Below are 23354 nucleotides of genomic sequence, written 5' to 3' on the forward strand. Positions count from 1 at the left end.
AAGTGGTATTGTCAATGCAGTAATCAAAATAGACTGTTTTTTCCATTTTAAACAGGATTCATTAGAATCTAAAGTTGCTCATAAATATTTCATTTAGAACTGTGCCAGGAACCTGGCTTGTGATAACAGCGGATGTAAGGTCTGCCATTATCACCTCACTTCACCCAGAGGAATAGCATGGAAAAAAGATTTCTGTCATCAGAAAATCCTTATGTTTTTCTTGTTGTTGATATTTTCAATATTTTTACATGAGCTTTCATCATACCATGGCCAAAACAGCTTTGGCTTTGCTATTTGATAAATAGCCCCAAAAGTTACCTCCAAAAGTAAGTGGGAATAGAGTAAGCTGGAAAGAGAATGGCTGTCCTCCATTTTTGAGCCAATAAAATGACACTGTCAATCACAAGTGGAGGTTCAGTGGATTGGAAATGAAGCTTTATTGTCTTTATTACTATTTTTTCTCTGGGAATGACAAAAAACATTATTTTAATAATGCAATCCCAAGCACTGTTATTCAGAAATTAATTCCATTCCATGGTTTACTCCTTCATAAGGTTATTTATGACTATAATCTAAGCACACAGATAATGAGCAGATAATCCAGGTCTTTTCAAGGAAAATGTTTTATATGCCTTTCACTGCCAATGCACTCAGAGAAAATGTGTGTTCCAGTGGAAAGTTAGGTAGTATAGGGCTTGTGCTAAAACTATAAATAGTGTATTTCTATTTCTCCCCCGGTTCTCTTTCACATTGTCCCTATTATTCAGGAACTGCTCAAAACGATGAAGAAGTAAGCACTCTGACAATGCACTTCCAAGTACTTTGCACAGGCATGGTCCACTGGGTTCGATAAGTAGTGGCATCACTAGGATAGTGTCACTGAGTGCAATAACTCATGGTGTCACTCTGGTATGCCTCCCATACCAGACCATGGTACAATATTATAGCTAAATTTCTTCAAGTATTCACACACTCCATCCTACCCCGAATCCTAAGATTGTACACACACATACACACAGAGAGTGCTGTGTTCCTTGACCCTGCTGCCACCCAGGGACCATACTATGAGCTGCAGCAGTTCAGCAGGGAGAGCAGGAAAGACTTCGAAATTCAAAATGTATGGTTGGCTCATTCAGCAGCAGAAAAGTTGTCTCTTCACTATCAAAATTGCAAATTATGGCCACATTTACTTTCACAAATCATAGCACGCCACACAAAAGCAATTTGTGCTTTGGCATATAGTGGAAAGAACACAAACAACTGTTTCTGAAGTCAAATATCCCTTATATACAAGTTACAAACATCTGACTTAAAAGGGACTCATAGTTTAGAACAGGGGTGAGACAACAAGAAGTGAGAAAAATCTACCCCTTGGAAGGGAAATTCACTCCTGAAAAAGTTACAATGAGGAAAAGGTGTGTCAACTGAAGCTTTATCACCAATCCTTTTTTCCACAACTAACCAATTTTTTCAAAATCCAGTTATCACAGGCAGCAAAACAAACTCTACAGGGGTGTTAATCCTTCCCTATGCCATCCAAAGATAGATAGATAGATGGCTGGAGATATACTTTAAACATTGCCTGTTCCAACTTTCATACAGATTAAACTTAAGAACAAGCCCACAGAACCTATCTTGTTCTTAATTTGGGGATGGCCTGTAAAATGGTTGTTTTTTTAAAAAAATAATAATATTTTCAAGCCATTGAAATGCAGAAATCATGCATGTGAAGGGCCAGCTCTAATTATGTTTGTTGGAACTGATATTCATGCAGTTCTTTGTCATACAAAAATAGTGAACCAATTAAGTCCTTTTTCTATATGTCTGGCACTTGTGAATGGTACAGTTCCACATCAGGATTATCCTGATGATATTTCACAACGTGGTACCTATTACACTAAATAACAAGAAACATATAGACTGACCTGTCCAATAGTAAGTTAGGGGCAAACAACAGTTTTCCTGGATGCTCCATTGATCGCCACACCAAGCCAACCATCAGTATCTCTAACCAGGCACATTCCAGCAGATGGACCTGATCATGGAGTGCTAAATCCACAAATCCTAAAAGGGAAAGAAGAGGAAATAGCAAGATTCATTAGTTTAAAATGAAAAGAAGAATTGCCTGAATACAGGGCCAGGATCTTATAGAAGCCCAGCAATGGTGTCTCTACTGATACCCTGCATTGGTATTAGTACTTTTTAAAAGAGCTTACATAAGAGAACAATCAACATGTAATGCATATCGTTTGTGGTGACATTGCAACAATCTCTGGTCCCCAGGGTACTTCAGGATATTTCTAGCCAAAGGCTCAGATTACTGCTCTGGCTCTTTTCTTCTCTGGTGGCCCTGGATATGCGCATGGAGCTTTTTCCTCCTTTGGCTCTCAGTAGAATCTGGGCCCAGAGTCAAGAAGTCATCTTGATTGGTCATAGACAGCATCAGCAAACTAGTTATTTACTATTTCTATACACACCTACTTCCAAAGGTGGAAAAAGGACTTAAGTTTGTGCTGTCTTGATGAAGGTGGAATTCTAACATGACAAAAATAATATCAAAACCTTATTTTGAAAACAGAAATATTGGCAGGCCCCACACTAAGTTAGATAATCAAGGGACTAAAGAGCAAACAATCTAAATAACCGTGGTCTGTTACAGAGTGCTAAAAGTTATATAAAAGCTATAATGTCAATTTGATGAGTCTCTACTTTCCTGTGGCCTTGAAAGCGACACTTTTTGAAAACAGAAATCATTTAAAGGTGTAGGCCTTTGGCTTTCATTATTAAACCACTTATTTGGAGTGCCCAGGCACCATAAATTACATATTGCCAGCCATTTTTGCCAACACGGCCATTTGAGGTCTTCATGCATGTGTTTCGGCACGTAAGGAAACATGTTGCTTTTAACTTATTTATACACAATTCCCAGCTTTTTCCCACTGAAGGGAAGAAATCAAAATTTAGTACATATGATTTTTCAACAATAGACAAAGGCAACCTTTTAAGTGGAAGAGTTTTTAAATCTAATCTAGATGGGAATAAGTTCTCCTCCAAAATGTCAAAATACTTTTTTCTTTTTTCTGAAATTATTTGGCACTCTTTTTTAATGTAAAATTTTCCAGTTCCAGTTATTTCAACCATATCTTTTGAATCAGAAGATACTAAGAAAGTTAACATTGCCAATTTGTTTTGCCAATAGTGCAGGGTTCACTTGGAATTATGGGTTTGAATGGCAAGAGAATGGTTTCTGACAATAAAATGAATCTGAAAGGCTGAGGAGCAGTCTGCAGCATGTTGTCAGGCAGCAGCAAAGGCAACCATGGGGTGGAAGAGAAGGATCTGACTATTGGTTTTGGATCATGATGTGCCATACTTAGGTTTCAGGATGTACAACTGTCAAGAAGCCAGTTGTGCTGTGATTCTCCTTTTTTATTCCTGTAAAGTTCATTCCAGTTCAGATCCATATTGGATTGTGAGCCAACCACCTATCACCTCATTGCTGGATTTTGAAATGAAGCACAATGTTTTTTCTATTTTTCCATAGATAAAGCTTACTTGGGTCCATTTTCCCAAATGCAAACACCATGTTTTAAATGCTTTTTCTGCATCTTGCATCACAAACTCAGAATTGTATTGATTTTCAAACATAAACTGCATTTTGGTCCACCTCCAGGTAAAATTATAGAAATAAATGACATTTTTTTTATTTCGTGTCAAAAGCATTGCATAATAAATAAGTTTAAAAGTGATAAAATAAAGGAATCACAAGCAGCTAAATAGTTTTAGACCATTTACCAATTATTAGACAATTTACCAATTATTAGAAAAAACACAAAAATTTAAAATCTGAAATAAGGAGATATCTAAATTTATTTGTTTAGGTAAGAAACCTAGAATTAAAAGAGTTCATATGATTGACAAGAAGAAAAGGGGTGGTCTGGGACTTCTTGATTTTCAATTGTACCATGATGCATGCTGTCTATCCTGGCTAAAAGATTGGACGGTACTCCAAAAAACCCAACATTTTGACAATAGAGGGAGCAAATCTGAGAGCAGGTTGGCATGCATACATCTGGTATGGTAAAAAAAATCAGTGGATAAAAATTTCGATAATCATATAATCAGATCTTCGTTAATAAAAATCTGGGAGAAATATAAAAGAAAATTATTTACAACTCCTCTATGGATCTCACCAATGGAGGAGTTTCAAAGGAGAGAAATTGGAGGAGACATATGGCCAAGATACAAAGATATCTTAGAAAAAATATGGGTATTTATAATTTGAAGAGTTTGGAAGAAATAAATAAGAAATTTCAGAGTGAGTTGGTTTCAATATCTGCAAATCAAAGAGATTTATAAGAAGGACAATAAAGTTGGATTTGAGGACAACCTTCTGGGATAAAGTAATGAAATTGGAAAGTAAAATGATAACCAATATTTACAAAAAAAACTTCTGGAATGGGCTACAGAGGCAGAGCTAGTAAAAGATTGCATGGTGAAGTGGGCCAAAAATATAGGGAGACCAATAAAATTAGAAGAGTGGGAAAAAGCATGGAATCATAGACTGAAATTAACTTACGCTGTGGTGATGAAAGAAAATTCATTCAAAATATTCTTTAGATGGTTCCTGACCCCTCAAAAATTATCTAAATACTACCAAAAAAAATGTCCAACAAATGCTGGAAATGCAGTGATAAAGAGGGAACCTTTTCCCCCTGTTGGTGGTCCTGCAAAAAAGCTAAGGCCTATTGGACAAAGATACATAATAAGATACAAAAGATGTTACAAATTAATATAAAGATGGATCCCAAATATTATCTATTAGGAATGTTAGATATTGAGGAAGATAAAAACAAGGAAATTCTATTCAATTACTTAGTTATGGCCGCAAAGATGGTATAAGCCAAGCGTTGAAAAGACAAAGAAACTCCGGAGATAAACAGCTGGTACAACAAAATTCTTGAGATCATGAATATGGATAGATTGACAAACAATTATGGCAGACCAAAAAAAGAAACGAATTGGGAGCAAATTAAGAAATCTCTCCTCTGCAGGAGTCTACCGGATACCATGCAGCTGTGGACAAGTATACATAGGGACCACCAAACGCAGCGCCCAAACAAGAGTCAAAGAACATGAAAGGTACTGCAGACTCACTCAACCAGAGAAATCAGCCATAGCAGAGCACTTGATGAACCAGCCTGGACACAGTATATTATTTGAGAACACAGAAATGCTGGACCATTCCAACAACTATCATGTCAGACTACACAGAGAAGCCATTGAAATCCACAAGCATGTGGACAACTTCAACAGAAAGGAAGAAACCATGAAAATGAGCAAAATCTGGCTACTAGTATTAAAAAACTCTAAAATCAAAACAGTAAATGGGAACCAACACTCTGAGGGCAGAGGACAGCTAATGACTGAACAAAGGATGCCCCCAGGCAAGAGACAAAAACCTTTCCAATGCTAATTAGGGTGATTAACTGAAACATTAATGCTGGCTTCCCAGTGACAAAGGACTCTTGCCACACCCTGGACTCTACACAGATATATATTCTTTCCTTTCCTTACTTAGTTTATCCATACCTCACAACCTCTGAGGATGCCTGCCATAGATGTGGGTGAAACGTCAGGAGAGAATGCTTCTGGAACATGGCCACACAGCCCGAAAGACATACAACAACCCTGTGATCCCGGCCATGAAAGCCTTCAACAACAAATTAAGAATGATCTAAATAGTGTGAATGTTAAGCTACTGATTTTTTTTAAAAAAACTATATACAAAACCCAAAGAGAGGGAGAGAAAGAGACTGGGCTAATCCGTACAAGATGATTAATTAATGTAGGCACAAATTGTAAAGATATCAGGCATCAGATGGAAGTCAGTTCTTTTTTATGTTCACACAAGTGGGCAGGGGTTTTTGTCTCTGTTTATCATGTGATACACACACACACACACATAGTTGTGTTTGTGCATACTTTCAAATGTTATTTTATGCCATTTTATTTTATTTCATTTAATGTTTTTCTTTTTCCTTTTTTTCCTTCTTTTAATCTTTTCTTCTCTCACTGGGGTTGCCATGAGGTTTGTTATATGTTGCTGGTCTATGTGTAGTCATGTCTGTTTCTATATCACTATATCTGTGTATCACAATCTTAGGAAAGCACTAATAAAAATATTTCTTTTTAAAAAAAGACCAGAAGCGGGCAACAGCGATGCATTGTCCGTAGCTTTAAACAACTCCTCCTCCATACATGAGGCAGGACTTTGTGGGCAAGCATATATACGTGGAGTTGTTTGTTCTGCTCCACAGTCACACAAGGTGGAAGATTCCTCCAGGTAGTGTCATCTTGCCAGGTTGTCTTTTGATCTGCCTATTCTGCTTCTGAGTCTGTTCAGGGACTTCCAAGTTGCCCATTCTTGGTTTGTCCCTGGAGATAGACCCTTATGGGGGGCCATCCAGTTGGAATTGCCTGGTTTAGCTGCCCAGAGGGATACTCTTGCTGTTGCTGGAGAAACATAAAGAGGAGTAGTGGTTCTCATGAAGCTTTTCCTTGATTTGTGTCTACTGGGAGGAGGCTGATAGTCATGCAGTGGATGGCTTTCTCAATCTTTGACCTTATTTCTCTCACAGTTAGCAGCAACTTCCCATCACACATCGTTTGGGGGGGGGGGGGGGCAATGCCAGCTAACTTGTAGACTTTATCAACAGGTGTAGGTTTAAGGCATCCTGTGATTATTCTGCATGTTTCATTCAGTGCTACCGGTATGTCCACCTGCTTCACATGGGCAGACTTGTGTCAGACAGGACAGGCGTACTCAGCAGTTGAATAAGACAAGGCCAGGGCTGATGTTCTTATTAATTGTGGGTCTGCACCCCATGCACTGCCAGTAAGTTTCCACAGGATGTTATTGCATGCAGCTACTTTGTGCTTGGTGTTCATGCGGTGTTTCCTATATGTTAGTGTTCGATCTAAGGTGACACCAAGATATTTAGGATGGAAACAGTGTTCAAGCTCTTGGCCTTCCCAAGTAACTTTCAGTTTCCTGTTGGCTTCACAGTTACGTAGGTGGAAAGCACATACTTGTGTCTTGGCAGGGTTAGGCTTCAGGTGGTTATCTTTGTAGTAGCTGGAGAGATCTTTTAAGACATTATTGAGTTGGTTTTCAACTGTTTCCAAATCTTTTGCTTGTGTTGTTAGGCCAAAGTCATCAGCATATATAAAGCTCTTTCTGAGTGGTGGTTGTGGCTGATCGTTCGTGAAGATGTTAAACAAGGTTGGTGCAAGAACGCTGCCTTGGGATAAACTATTCCTTTGCCTCCCCATCTACTTTTCCTGCCCCGAAATTCCACATAGAAGCTACGGTTTTCCAGGAGGGTCTGGACAGTTTTTGTAAAGTCAAAGTCCCGGGTAATACAGTAGACTTTATGAAGCATTTTTCTATGTTGCATTGTGTCATAAGCTGCCATAAGGTCAACAAAAACTATTCCCCTAATGTAGCCTTTCTCATAGCCTTCCTCGATATGCTCAATCAGATGAAAAATTTGATCTGTACAGTTTACATCATTTCACATTAAAATGTAAGCCAAATAAATTTCCCAACCACCCAATTAATGTGCATGTCTAGTGCATGTGTAGGGCTAAAATACCTTAAAGGCATCATATTCCATCTGATCCTGGAAGCTAAGGAGGATCAAGCTTTGAGTGGGCTAGTTAGTACTTAGATGGGGGATTATAAATGAATACCAGGTGCTGTGGGCTATATTTCAGAGACTTCTTAGGATTCCTTTTCCAAGAAAACCAAAAAGGGAATTCATGGCATCACCATACATTTACAGGTGACTTGAAGGCACATATGTACACACTGTGCGTGTAAGCTCTATCACTTCTCTTTTATATACATTTATTTCCCTTTCCCCTCATTATTCAGCATTTTTCTTATTTGGGAAGATGAGCATCTAGCCCTTTGGAGTGTTTTGCTAGAATTCCTTTATATAAAAATGTTAAGAGTCCTTACACACATTATGATTACCTTACATTTGCTAATAATATATGCAAAACATGTTTTATTGTTTATGTTTTCCTTGTTGTTTTGTGGCTACAACTTGCTGAGTATTTGAATATAGGAAATGCGAAGGGATTTGTATTAAAAATGGTAAAACAATTTCATTCATTGGGGAATTGCATTGCGCACTGGTTTACTCTTCTATACAGAATATCCCAATATGAAGGTATCATTTTTACATGAAAGCAGTGAGTAAATGCTGTAATTTGGTTGATTGGTAGGGGTGGATGGATATATATTCTTATATAATTTGTCTATATTTGAAACTTAATACGATAAAAAGCAGAATATACCTGTATATGAATTAGGAGACAGACCAATCAAGAACACTCCATACAGACATCTAATAGAAGCTGGTGATGATATTAACCAGTCATTGAAATTTTTGACTAATTGCTATTAATTGCAAAGCAAGCAGTTGATTGGTCAAGATGTCTTACAACTAATTACACATAAGTTTAAAAATGTGTTCTGGTTAAATCTGAGAACTGTATATTCTGTTTGGAGCTGAGAACGTTGTGTTCTTCTGCTTGGAATGGGAACTGCTCTTTTGTTGGAGCTGGGAAGGTAACTATATTGTTGGCAACCATGCAATTTTAATACACACACACACAATTATCAAATCTGCTAGGTATATTCTTTCACCTTTTTCAGTTTTTAAGATACAAGGATTTCTGAAGGTAATATGTCTAATTGAAATATAGAGTTCTTAATGTAATATGCCTGGGAGAATAAATTATGACTGGATGAAACAGAAAGAATTTGAAGAATCTACTAAGCAAAGGGCTCAAAGCAAAAAACGGTCAATACCTTACTTATAAAATGCAATTACCATACATACTCATGTATAAGTCCACTTCATGTATAAATTTAGGGTGGGTTTGGAGGGCAAAACTATGGAATTTGAGGTGACACATGGAAACCCTCCTGGGCTTCAGAAGAGCTCTAAAAACATGGTTATGTGCTCAGGCTTTTAATGAATAAATGACAAAGATGACATGGACCAATTTATGGCTAAAGCATGAGGTTTCTTGGACAAATGGATCTAATCATATATTTTAATTTTTTTATATTGTATTTTAATAGTTTTAATTGATTGTATGTACTGTTTGTGATTTTTAACTATGTGTAGGCATTGAATTTCTGCCAATTGTTGTAAGCTGCCCTGAGTCCCTTCGGGTGAGAAGGACGGGATCTAAATGTTGGAAATAAGTATGTTGGAAATAAAATTAAATAACAAAGTAATTTATTTTTGGCATTGCCAATCAAAGTAATAATATGTACAAAAAATTACAATAATTGAAAGATTAAAGAAAACAATTTAAAATCCTATTTAGAGCAAATATTCTATTTGTAAAAATGACATATAGAGGCACACTAAATAAATGCATAGATTACTAAAATATCTGTATAAACACAACTTAGAAGTAATAACTCACTAAAATGATCATCCATATATTGAGAAGGCAAATGCAGGTTGAGCATCCCTTATCTGAAATTCCAAAATACTCCAAAATCTGGAATTGTCCACATGAGTGATTGAGACAGTGACATCTTTGCTTTCTATTGGTTTGAGATAAACTAACATTTTTCATGCAGTAAATAATTAAAAATATTGCATAAAGGCTAGGTATGTAAGGTATACATGAAACATAAATAAATGTTGCATTTAGATTTTTGTTTAAATTCCAATATATCCCATTATGTATGTATATAAATTACAAGTCCACTGAATTCCAACAAAATTTGAAATACAAAGCACTTGTCTTCTCAAGCATTTTGTATAAGGGATACTGATTAATCAATCGAGTCAAGGAGCTTAATTAAAACAAATGAACTGATTCATTGAATTTAAATTCAAAATAATATAGTGATCACTATGCTAAAAATGTTATGACTATAATCAAGGGAGCTGATTTCTGGTATTTTTAGAAAATAATTAAATTTATAATTATAATTAAGCATGAATTGCTTAAACAGAGGAATTAAAGGGGAAAGAAAACAGTTTAGAATAAATTAATGATTATAATATGCTGTCATAAGCACCATATTGTTTTGTCTCGTAATATTTATACAATTTAATTCTGGATTAGGTTCTTCAAACTAAGGATGCATCCTACACTATAGAAAGACTACAGTTTGACATCACTGCCATGGTTCAATGCTATGGAATCCTGGGAGTTGTAGTTTGGTAAGGCACCGACTCCTTTGATAGAGAAGCAAAAGACCTTGTAAAACTATAAGTCCCATGATTCCATAGAAAAATCGAAATTAAATTGAAACTGCATCAATTCTACGCTGTAGATGCACCCTAAGATCCAAGATAATGTTAACTGTATGTACACTAATTGGTTTATTTAATTAACCAAGACTGATTCAGATGAGAAATGAGTATTTTAAAAGGGTTATTGAATTCCAGAGACTTTATTTTGCTTATTATCCAGATTGGTGGGCAGAGACTGACAGCATGATAGCTATTGTTCCATTTACATCTCCTCTGGTTCAGCATTTATCTTCCCTCGTTCTCCATCTTCCCCTCTTCTCCATTTTACAGTGCAGCATATTCCCCAATATTCTTTGTAAACATAAAATACCCTGATGTCCTTTGCAGCATTATATCTTAGGTCAGAGTTTCCCAAACATTTGGTGATGCACATTTTAGACATGCATCATATCGCATCACAGTACTTCCATTTTACTAGCAAACTAAGGGTTAAACCAACCCCTTATAAGAGATACAGTCACATAAATTGTAATAATGAAATGTATGGGGACATGAATATAATTAAAGGTAGCATTACAAAGAAGTATGCTTCCCTTAGACTTCAAAAAGCATTTGACACAGTGGAATTGAATTCTCTCATTTATACAGTAGTCTCTCGCTTATCCAACATAAACGGGCTTGCAGAATGTTGGATAAGTGAAAATGTTGGATAACACAGAGGGATTAAGGAAAAGCCTATTAAACATCAAATTACATTATAATTTTACAAATTAAGCAACAAAACATCATGTTTTACAACAAATTGACAGAAAAAGCAGTTCAATACACGGTAACATTATGTAGAAATTACTGTATTTACAAATTAAGCACCAAAACATCGCAATGTATTGAAAACATTGGCTACAAAAAGTTGGCTACTAAAAGGCAGACTGCATTGGATAATACAGAACATTGGATAAGTGAAGGTTGGATAAGTGAGACTCTACTGAATTTTGCAGTGTTTCACTATGAATAAATGTATAGGTGTAAACTTGAAAACCATTTGTAGAACATACAAGACAAATTCTGAAGTAATGGGCAAAAAATCAGACAGATTTGCTTTACAAAGCATGTGAGTTACACATCATTAAAGCTATCTTCTGTCAGCCTTAGAATTTGCAGTAATCACTATTTTAAAACACAAAATATAACGGATATAAAGAATATGATATCTTTGCCAAACAGGCCAATGACAAGAATTCTAATATACTTTATCTACTGGTTTTAAAAAGTGACCTCAAATCCAGTGTTAAAAGAACTGAAATAAAATCAGGATTACAAATGAAAGGTTTTGTTTAAATACAATTCAGTACAGAGCTATATTTTTTATCTTTTCATCTGAGCAAGTGTAATGGATACAATTATTATCAAAGTGTAGCCATTGTGAAATTATCTAAACTGAAAATCTCCTGGTCAGGTAGAATTACAAATATTAGCCTAAATGTATTGCCTCAAATCCTGTTTCTTCCTGTTTTAAAAAGTTACAGTACAGACTCTGACAACTGTAAAAAAAAGGTTTCTTGATTTCACATGGAAAGGAAAACCCTACAAAGTGGCCTCAACAGTAATTCAGAAATGTAATAGGATGCATGTCCATAGACGAGAGGGCCAACAAGTTTACTTTGTTCAGTAAACAAATGCACAAAGTTCAAAATACAGTATTAAGTTATCTGAATATATTTTCTTTACAACTCCACAGCTCAAATGTTATTTTAAAAAGTCTAAATACAGAAATTATTTGAAATATTAAAGTAATATAATAGCATCCACAGTCCTCTTACGACAATGTAGCCTATGTTTATGAAAACAATAGCCAAGCAAGGACAGCTGGTACCAACCGCTCATTTTACTAACCCATTTGCTGTTCAAGCACTGTTTATATTTTCCTTGCTAAAGTGCCAAACATTTGGTATTCACAAATTATGGTTGCATTTCATGTTTTGGTCCAGGCTGGCAAGAATCTATGCAAATGATCCAAAGCTAGATTATATAACAGCAGCCTTTTTCCAGCCATGATTTTTTTCCATTCAAATAGTTTTAAAGTAATTTTATAAAATATACAAAAACTACCCCTGAAAATGGAATCGCCACAATTGTGGATAATCATTTTCTAGCTTGTCTATTCAAGAAGAGTTCATTTGGGGGTAGACAAATATAAGGTTCTTATTTGCACTGCGGCTTTACTTCTACTACTGACTTTGGCCCCTAATGCAAAGAACTGACATAAACATGCATACGGATGAATCGTATGCACAACGAAGACTTTATTGTTTCTGCTGTGGCGTTTCTCGCTGCAAAGTACTAAGACACTCTTGAGCCTCACAAAATAGTTTGACTCTAAGACAGTAGAAACTGACATACCAAAAATGACATTTTACAAGTTGCTGACACATGGAGATGGCAAAGGAGATGGTAATTCTTATGAGATATTGTGAAGACCTAGAAGCCCTTTCCCCCAGGTATCATAATGAAAAGGGTGAAAAGGCGTATTTTCAATCAAGAGTACTTCCTAAGCACTCAAAAAAAGGATTTCAAAAATGACTAAGAAAAGCCTGTATGATTGCAATAAAACTCAAGGAAAAGGGGTTTTGCAACTATATCTTCTGCCGTCTGAGCAATAATCACTTCAGTTTTGTGAGGAGATCTTCAGCCAGCTGTTGGTTGTTTGAGAGATAAAAGTTTGCTGACAGTTTTATTATGTGTATATTATTTTGTGAATTGCACTAGCAGAGAAAATGAGAAATACAGCTTGATGTTATCAACAAAAGCAAAGCTTTCATCCATGGTACTTTATTCTGGTACTTTATAGGAAGAAAAAGAACATGCATGTTTATGAGTCGATGTTTTTACCACAAAAGAAAAGCAAACATTCTTTGAGATGGGCTGTTGCACCTGACCAAGGACTAAAGAAAGACTTAAATTGTTACCTGAAGTACAAGGAAGCAGGTAATTGAAGGGAGTGGAGGTGTGTGTGTGTGTTGGGGGGGGGATCCCAAAAGATTCAGATAATTGACTTAACAATGTAAATCCTTTTCTGTTCCATCTTTCCATGCGAATAGTCTTCCTATTCATCCATATCATTCTCTCCATAGTCAATGCCCCAAATTATTGCAGAGAGTATGTGGGATATGCGTGTGTCAGAGTGTAATTAATTTAGTCATAATCTATAAGATTTTAAAGTACAACTCTTAATTATACTAAATTAATATAAGGAAAAAAGAGTACTTGTGGTTTTCTTGTACAAATTACATGCAAAAAATAATGTTTTCTGTGCAGAAAACCCATTTTTATGTTATTCAGTTAACAGCTGTGGGTCCATAAACCATAATAAAGTTGCACACACACACACACACACACACACACACACACACACATGCAGAAAACCATGTTTTATACAAAAGAGCCACATGTTTTTTTTTGTAGAATAATTTCTTCACAACCCTTTATGATGCCAAGTACCAGAAGAAAATCCTCACTGGTCTATTATTCTTCCTGATGGGATATGTCTATTTTTAATGTACTCATTTTTCAACCTGGGAATGAATAATCCCTTTGTGTGAGTTCTAATAGATCATAAAGGAGTTCTCACTCACAATGCCACAGACTTGCATTACTTGCAAAGGAAATAGAATTTAAACTTTAGGCTGGATCTACACCGAGAACTGGATTATATGAGTCTATACTGCCTGATAAACTGGGATAAGCAGATAATCTGGGATCAAATCCTGGGATATAGGGATCTGGAGATCCAGCCTTAGTTAAAGTGGATCACACAAAAAGTTGTGGTATTGTAGACTTCAGAATTCTGTGGTTTCTTAAAACGGATTCAGTTGTCCTAAGGACTTGAAACCTCGCACTGATGATCTACACAAGCCTTGCAATGTGAAGCTGTCCAAATGGTTTGGGTTGCATTTCTTTTGAACCTCATCCAGCACAGCCAATGTCAAGAATGTATCTAGAAAAGTGCCAGACTTCAGGAAGACTGATTTATATGATAAAGTCAACAGTTATGCCAGATTCTGCAGAAACCCGATAAAAACTGTCTCAAGTGCACCAAGTTTACAAATGCTGACCTCTTTTTAAAATCCTAATTTGCCAATATGAACAATATTTTTCTTTTCCAATTTTCTCAAAAATCACTGATTTCCTTTTGTTTTGTCTTTATCAGGAAATAAATTTTAATTCATTTGATGAAAAATCATTCATTTTCCAGATGGGAAAAGTCTAGGAAATGCCATATTATTTCCTGTAGAAACCATTTTTATTTTGAGGAGCCATATGTTTTCTTCATCCCAAAGTATTTCCTGGGAGCTTCAAGAATTATCAAAGACTTTTTGTTCCCACATCCCCGGGGCACATCTATACTGTAGAATAAATGCAGTTTGACATCACTTTAACACTATGCTATGGAATCATAAGAGTTGTAGTTTTGCAAGGTATTTAGCGTTCTCTACCAAAGAGTGTCAGTGATTCACCAAACAGCAGTACCCATTGTTCCATACTATTGGGCCATGGCAGTTAAAAGGGTACATGCACACCAAGTCAAGTTAAATTAATCCAATTTTTTCTGAAATAAAATGTATTGGTTACTTGCTTTGTCTGTTTCTACTGTTTCATACCCCATAAAGGTGGCACCAAGTAAATACTGTACATGGTTTCTTCTATACATTTGAGAGAGATCAGGCAAATGAAATATATATGAGAAATATATTGTAACTGAAGTTTTGCTATTTTCAAAATAGATAGTTTAAAATAGATACATTTGGTTTTGTTAACATCTAGTAAGTAGAGTTTGTTTCCTTGAATTTTTCTAAGCGTAATGAATCTTTTCATCAAATAACTCAACCTTGTTCCATGATATTATCTTGCTACCATTCTGACTACATGGAAGGGAAAGTAGGGAAAAGACAGAGAGACAAGGCTAGGGAAATATTAAAAACCTAAAGAGTTACTTTGCCTAACAGATTGCAATTATGAGAGTGAGGAAAACAGAAAAACTATGCTGGAATTCAATCTGGTAATCCTTCTGAAGGACATGGCTCCCAGTTATGTGTTTTCAGAACACTGTGGTTATAAGCATTATTTTCAAGATCCAGGAAAATATTACAATTTAAAATGTCCAAAGAGTTGAAAGCTAAAATTAAAACTATCTCACATTGTCTCAGACCCCGCAAAGTCAGATAACTTGAACTTATAGCTAACATTTAACAGATGTCCCTTGTTGTCTTGGTTCTGGATTACCTTTGAAGGCCTCATTTACACTGACTACTTAGGGCAGTTTGGAATCAGTTCAAGAAGAATCTGTTTTGCTGTATAGGTGATTAAATTGACATGGAACTACAGAGTTTTTTTCCCATTTCCAGCCATGATACAGACCAGCTCACTGGAGGCACAGGAGGTAAAAAAATGGGGAAAGTGGCACTTAAGAATGGAGGAAATCAAATGCCCTTCTCAGGGGATCAATTGGCCCCTGCTACTCAGTCATACCCTTGTGCTGGTTTTTGGGCTTTGGAAGCCTGCACTCCTTCAGTCTGACATTGACAAAGCATGCCAGCCAAGGTGTTTATTGACAATATGCTTTGCATTCTGTGGAGCAATATTGATACGTGATATGGTTTACATTTGGAGGTTGTTGATGTACATTAAGGGGCTTAACTCAGACTTTCCATTGACTTTGATTAATGTGCTTTACTGGCCTTGATTTATGCTGCAGCACATGTTGGCAGTATGCATTTTGTAGCTGTCGCAGTTTCACATCACCTTGAAACTGTACTAAATGATCAGTGGAGATGTTACAAATCTTCCTATAGGTTGACCCTTGCCTGTCCTGTATATTGCTTGGGAGATAGGGGGACAGTCTCCGCTCAGTAGAAATGAAACTGAGGTTCTGGTTCTTAATGTCTTCGTATCCTCCATCTGTCCTGATTTTGCAGGTACAGTCCTAAATACAACCTCATTATACATGGCATATTTTGGCGGCAACTCCAGTTGTGCCACAGCTTTGCCACGCAGCCCACCAGCTCCCACTACACATGGGAGATGTATTTCCACGGCTCTGGGGCAAAACTGCAGCAGAACCAGAGACAACACCAAAAAAATGCTGCCGGCAGCAACATGGGAGGCTTCCCATGTTTCACTGCCCTCAATGGGGCAAGCTTGCTGGCAGACGCTTCCTCCCATGTGATAAGGGAGGGAGGAAGCCAGAACAGTGCGAGGCATGGAGTGATATGTCCCCATATCTCCTGAGTGGGCACTGATGGGATCGCTGGAATTTATGGGAATCCGCGGCGATTCCAACAGTATGTGTGACAAGGTAGTAATTCTCTGTCCCAGTTTCTCTCTTCTCCTAATCTCCTCCTTTGCCCTCAGCTTGCTTTAATTGCTGCAAACTCAGATTCCTTACACACTGCTCTGTATGCCAGGATGTGATCCCATATTATCTGTTTATTATCTGGCAGTGTAGACTTATATAATGCAGTCCAAAGTAGATAATCTAGAATCAGATCCTGGGATATAGGGCAGCACAGATCCTGAGTTCAAAAGTGCCAATACAACTTGCACTCAAGTAATTAAGCAGGGAGAGGTGAAGGAAAATCTTGTTCTTTCCTGTAGCCTCAGGAAAACAAACTGATACAGATTTTACTAACTTGTGTGTCCTTCCTTAATACCTTTTGGCATCTTGACCACGCTTTCATGTTTCCTGGCCTCTTGTCATGTTTTTATCCATTAAAGGCTTGGCAATAAATCTTTGAGATATGTTGGATGTTACTTTATTTTTTAGCTCCATTGTGACTGATGAACACATTAGTAATTTTAATCAAAGTTCTTAAAGTTTGTTTCATGGCTTTTAAAAGAAGCACCAAGAAATGAAGCATATTAGCAATATGGTGTTGATGATGATGACTGAGACTATACCTGGATTGATGAATTATTTCTGATTGACTGGATCATCTCTTCCTGATCCTTTATAAGTTGGTTGCAGAGAAGTAAGAGCAAAGGAGAAAGATAAAGAGCAACAACAACTTCCCATTGTAGAACTTTTGTTTTAAACCTCAAACCTAGATTTAAAGGCACAGGGACACAGGTTGAGTGTTGTTGAGAGCCACAGTGTGAGAACTCTTTGGTCCATGCAGAAAGTGCATGTTCCCAGAAACAATTTAGGATTAGTCACATCTAATTCAGATTCTGCAGCCCCCAAGGTATTGTTGAACTGCAATGCCCAGCATCCTAACCATTGGCTGCACTGGTTAAAACTTTTAGAAGCTGTACTTCCATATATTTCTTGAGGGCCATTATGATTCCTGTCCTTGGGATAAGTACTTGACCAGATTTGAGCAACTGCACGAAATGTCAAATTAGCCTCTTTCTCTGATTTAGCAGCAAGTGAGACTCAGTACTTTTATTAAAAAGGAAGAACCAAACATAACCCAACTACAGCAATTACACAAGGTAAGAAGCAGATAATATTTCTGCAGCAACTGACCAGAAGTCAAGCACTGTCATTAGTTTTAAGTATACCTGTTTGTTGAGGTACAGCCTATGTTGCAGAAAATAAATGGATGTAATAGACTACATTATGTTACCTATTTGCTTCAGATTGTTTCTTTCTGTGTAAATGTCTCTCTTCCTGAAAGAGAGACATAATTTATAGATTTATCCCTTTAAGCCTAATTAGCTTGCAGCATGCATTAGGGGAGATGCGATCAGAAAATCTAACATCTGGTGTCAATTATCTTAAAAGGTCATTTTACATTTGCTATTGTATACTGTAAATAAAGAGGTGAACCTTTTAAAAGGAAATTGCAGTAATATTTATAATTATAGTTATAACCCCCTCCCAAGTTTCTGCATTGCTTTATGGCTTTTATTTTAATGGTCATTTCTAGGGGTTTCTCTACTAGTCAAAATTGTGACTTCAGTAAAAACTGGTCAAATTCCATCAATACGGTCAATATGTTTAACAAGGCTTTTATTTTATTTCAGTGTTAGAATTGCTTTAATGATTAAGTTGTTTCTTTGCTTAATTTGTACATTTAAAGTCAAGGCACAAAGGCATCATTAGTCAGAAGAGAGATATAAACTGAATAAAAACATTCTCTAGTTGCTTCAGATCATTTTTACTTGTACTATTCTCTTGTTTTTTTTAATTTTTAAGTAATAACAAAGACATGTTTTTTGTCTGTTTCAGCAGTGGAAAGAAGTACAAGAGCACACTGTTGGACATCTATGGGAAGGTAAGGGAGGAAACAATGCTAACTAAACATTTTGTGATTCGGTGTTTTCATAATTGTTTCTTAATTTTAGTTAGGTTCTAAACTGAATTTTTTGTTACTTGTATCTTAAACAATTAATGAAAATAGATTTTCTAAATTTGTAGCTTGTGCAGGACAACAAGGATGTGCTTTATTATAATAAAATTGTAGCCAGGTTTAAATCCAAAGCATGGTGTGCATATTCCCTCTTGAATAAAGAAATCACACTATAACATTTAAATAATTTCCTTACCCATTGCCACTATATTACAAAAGCTTCTGTTACTCGCCATCAATAAGACCTATAAAAAAGGCTGAAAAGCATGATGTTGCCAAGCAAAAGGAAAGGAGTCAGAAGTAGATGTAGACGCAAAAGCACACCACCAGCAACTGTGTTGAAGGAAGCAGAAATGAGAGTTATTACATGTTCCCCAATGTTTTAAAATATCCCAGAGTAGCTATTTCGAGCTATAACTGGCAACAAATGTTGTCCAATAGTCGGTCATTTTGAGGTAAGATGGGAAAGAAAATGATACATAAATATATGTGATTTTGCCAACAATATTTTTCATATACTTTTGAGCCACATTTCTGTACTTCTAACAAATTCTTGATTGTAATTCAATGGTTTCTGTTGTTATTCAAGCAACTTATGTGTGCTTTAATGTAGAGTCCATGAGCCGAACAACAGCTTCACTTGTTCTCTAGATATGTTTACATCTGAACCAGTTTATATATGAAGTTGATACAACATTTTGGGCAGATGGAAATGAGACGACAACCATTTTCATTGCTCATTTCATCATTGCTGGCATTTTTCATAGATGTCATCTCTTTTACACATCCTCTAAATATCCCGCTATTTGTCAAGATATTTAGAATCGCAACACTTGCACAGTTTGACAAGAATAAATATGGTATTCAGTATATTATACAAATGCTTTTCTATTTTAAACCATTTTCACATTTCTGTGTTAATCAGTATGAATGCAGGTTTTCAAAGACTATCTTTTGTTGTTTTCCTTGAGTGGGCGTTCAGCAGGACTACAAGTGTTCAGGTGCTTCTTCAAAGTACACAATGTTTTTATCTCATAATTAAGTGATACAATTACTAGACAGCAAGGCTCCTCACAGGTCCCTGACAGAGAAATACTGCTGGCTATGAAGTGCTTGTTTTGGTAGCAGGTAATAAAGCAATCTTTGACTGAATGCTTTCATCCTATTAGTATGCACTTATCAGTCAGTTTACTTCCTCAAAAAAGACAGGAGCTACTGAACTCTCCTTCAAATTAAACAATAAAAGCTTAAAATAGACAGCAAGTTGTATAAATATGAACATTAAAATTGAGATAATCTAGTCAAAGCATTAAAAAAAACCCGCAGAGCTAGCATCTATATCCAAGACCTAAACTGTAAAGATCTAAACATCCTAAAACAGTTCTTGAAATGGGTAGGCCCTTCCTTGGGTGTATACATTAAAGCAAGAAGGTTTAGGTATGTCAGGAAGGAAGAACATAATATGTGCAGGAGGTTTCACTCTAGCAAGAGCTTAAACTCCTAGAAGAATCACCCAAGGCAGACCATTCAAAGTGCAGACACCAGACTAGGGGCCGATCTACACCGCTCACATACACCAGAACTGATCTGGAGTGGCACACTCTAGATCATCACCAGGGAAGTCTGCATACCAGGTATGTAGCACTAAGCTGGACCCATGGTGGTAAGGAATCTGCAAGGCCCAATGATATCCCCCTTGCTGTCCTATCATATTCTTGGCTTACTGGAGAGCACCCAGGCCAAAACTCCTTTACATATGGATACTGGCCAGAGTGCCAAAGAAATGCAGGAGAGGGGACGTTTCACCCCTTTTCTCCCACTTCTACAATCATTCTGACAGTCTGGCCAGTGTCAGAACATGTGATCTCATACTTGGTGATCACCACTAAGCTCAGGATATGATGGAGACAATAAGTGGCATGCCTTGTGCCCAGATTACTTGAGTATAAGGAAAGCAAGAACACCATGTAAACAACTATAGCCGATTCAGAATCAAAATTGGTCCAACTGTTTATATGTGGCCAAACTGAGGGTGAGTTCCTGAATTTGAGGAAGTCCTGGGGCATCCTCTGAGTTTAACACTGGACCCTGTCTCATTTGACCCACGTAAATGGGCCTTCAGATATATTCATCCTATTCAGGGAATAATGGTCTCATTAGCAGAAGAGAACCAATTGCTAGAATGGTGAATGAGCTCTGGAACGGAAGCTCTGGAGCAACCGCATTAGTAAAAGTTAACACTGGTGAAGAAATTCTTTTTTAAAAAAACTGCAGTGGTACTAGCTACTTTTCGAATTTCTTTCAACTGAAAATCCCCAGTTGAGATAATTTTTAAAAAGGGATATGAAATACAGTTGTGATGGGACATCAGTCTCCTAGGGCAGAAGGCAAGCAAACAGGAAAGATGTAGCAGAAGCAATAACATTTACAATGCAAAGTCTGACAAAATTAATCAATAAACCTTCATGGGAAAAAGGAACAATGTAACCATACTCTAAGTTTATGCATGAATTTTAGAGGCAGACGATGAGAAAATCAAAATATTTTGTGTCACTTGGCAAAAGAAGACATAACGATAATCATAAGGGAGTGGACTTCAAAAGCAGGAAACAGACGTAGTGGACAAATTTGATCTAGAATCAAAAAATGAAGCAGAAGAGCAACCAAATCATATGTCATTACAGGAATATTTTATGCTGTCAAAGAAAGAAAAAGAAGCAGAAACTAGAGAAGTTTGAGTGTCTTTGTAAAATCAAGACTGGGATTACATTGCCAAAATACAACCTAAAGAAAATGTGATAGAACCACACAGTTCTCTACATACACAACTCTATCCTCGTACCCTCAACTGACCTGCTGGTTTTTTTTGTTTTTTTCACGATACCGCCTCCAATCCTGGAAAAGGCTTCTGCCTGTCCAATATATCACCATACTAAGATTCCATGAGATACAGCAAAGAAACACTTCATTTAAATATATGATCATTTAATGAAAATGAGGTAAAACTCAGTATTTTAGACATCTGAAAATATGATTCCTCAATTAAAGAAGCACTGATTATTTTGGAGAAAAAAGCAATATTGGGGGAACTATGAAAAGATGTCTTTAAGGTCCCCATCCCCATTTTGAATCATGATCACTGCAGCCATCTGCTATCACATCAGGGATAGCAAAGAATTGTATCATTCAAAGTCTAAGAAAAATAATCTCTCAAATTTAAAATGAGTTTGAGTATAACATTGATTCATCTACAAATAGATGTATCTGCAGAGAACATATTGTGCTGTACTAAATAAATGAAGTCTACCTTCAGCATTTACCATGTGGATTTTCTTCTAGGTCATTATAAAATAGAATTAGCCTTTGGCAGAAGCACCTGCAACCATTTTGACATCCTCTTATAGCTCAGTTAGAAGCATTCCACCAGCTTATGCATGGGGAAAAAATAGATAGGTAGCGTTACACCAAGATGTAGAAGCAGATGTCCTTCATTCCATTTCTCCATATTAGAACTGTTTTCATTTCCTTGCATTTCTCAGTGAAAGCCGAATCCATTTAAACCTATTTGGTTCAATAAAAGGGCATGGTTTAAATATTATTTTGTCTATAGAAAATGGATTTAAGTACCATGTTGATGAAATTTTTATAAAAATGTAAAAACCTTTCCTTCAGAAAGTATTTCTTTAGCATCAAATAATTTAAGTGCAATATTTCACAAGGAGGTGGTTCAAGGAAGACGCTCTTTATGTTTCAATTGAGCCCTTTTTCCCTTAACACAGACATAGAATCATAGAATCATAGAGTTGGAAGAGACCTCATGGGCCATCCAGTCCAACCCCCAGCCAAGAAGCAGGAAAATCCCATTCAAAACGTTCTGGAATCCCTGGAGGGAAAGTGATGGGGATGCAAGGTGACAAGATTGGAAAAGCATCTCTCCTTGTCCTCTCATTACTGTGACATGATTACATCCACTCAGCTGCGTGCACAGCATAAACGCCATAACACAAGATACTCAAAATTTATTTAGAGCCAAATCCACAGGGAAGCAAAACAAACTGGTAGTTTAATCATTTGTTGAAACATGGAAACAGAAAGATGATTGCTGAGAAAACAACAACATTTCTGCCACTGATTATGACAAATGGAACCAAGGGGAAAAATATTCCATGGTTGTATGATCTTCAGTTTAGATCAGGCATGTCTAAAGTCCAGCCCCTTCACCCTGATTAAGCATCACCTTATGCTCGTGTTACTTTGGCCTGGCCCTTTCTCTTTCTCTCTTTCTCTTTCTCTCTCTCTCTCTCTCTCTCTTTCCCCACAACTTTTTCTTTATTTCTTTGCAAAGGAAGGCTCCCCAAATGCCCTGTTTGCCCCAGGCACTCGCTGCTGCTAATCATAATAAATAATAAACTTTATTTTTATATCCCGCCCCATCTCCCCGAAGGGACTCGGGGCGGCTCACAACAGGGACAAGCCCGAAACAACAACACAACATAATTGATAAAAACTTAAAACATTCCAACGATACACAAAATAAAATAATGGACAATACATTAAAATCCAAGCAGATAAAATCAGAGTAATTAAAAGCAAACCAGCAGGGACAGGTTTCATAAAGTGCTGTATCATGGAAATGAGTAACAGTGATAAAGTGCCATATGCTTTTAAAACATAAAGAAATATTCTGATGACAGCTCTGTTTGGCCTA

The 23354-nt window shown here is 36.6% G+C and overlaps 1 protein-coding gene and 1 long non-coding RNA gene across 8 annotated transcripts in view; one reads left to right on the forward strand and one right to left on the reverse strand.

Moving 5' to 3' along the window:
- esr1 (estrogen receptor 1) overlaps positions 1 to 23354 on the reverse strand; it is a 267379-nt gene that overhangs the window by 22982 nt on the left and 221043 nt on the right. For all 6 annotated transcript variants that reach the window (XM_062956966.1, XM_062980464.1, XM_008116661.3 and 3 more), the window contains one exon: positions 1926 to 2064. In XM_062956966.1, coding sequence (XP_062813036.1) covers positions 1926 to 2064 — 139 coding nt within the window. The remainder of the gene's footprint in view (positions 1 to 1925; positions 2065 to 23354) is intronic.
- Positions 17357 to 23354, forward strand: part of LOC103279834 (uncharacterized) — a 47711-nt gene continuing 41713 nt past the window's right edge. Inside the window, exons 1-2 of one of the 2 annotated variants that reach the window (XR_001730673.2) lie at positions 17357 to 17786; positions 18526 to 18571. This is a non-coding gene — a long non-coding RNA (uncharacterized LOC103279834). Of the gene's footprint in view, positions 17787 to 18363; positions 18572 to 23354 lie in introns of those variants that run through there. The other variant, XR_010004980.1, reaches the window with a different exon arrangement.

The sequence above is a fragment of the Anolis carolinensis genome, chromosome 1, assembly GCF_035594765.1.
Source record: "Anolis carolinensis isolate JA03-04 chromosome 1, rAnoCar3.1.pri, whole genome shotgun sequence".
NCBI classification, from domain to species: domain Eukaryota; kingdom Metazoa; phylum Chordata; class Lepidosauria; order Squamata; family Dactyloidae; genus Anolis; species Anolis carolinensis.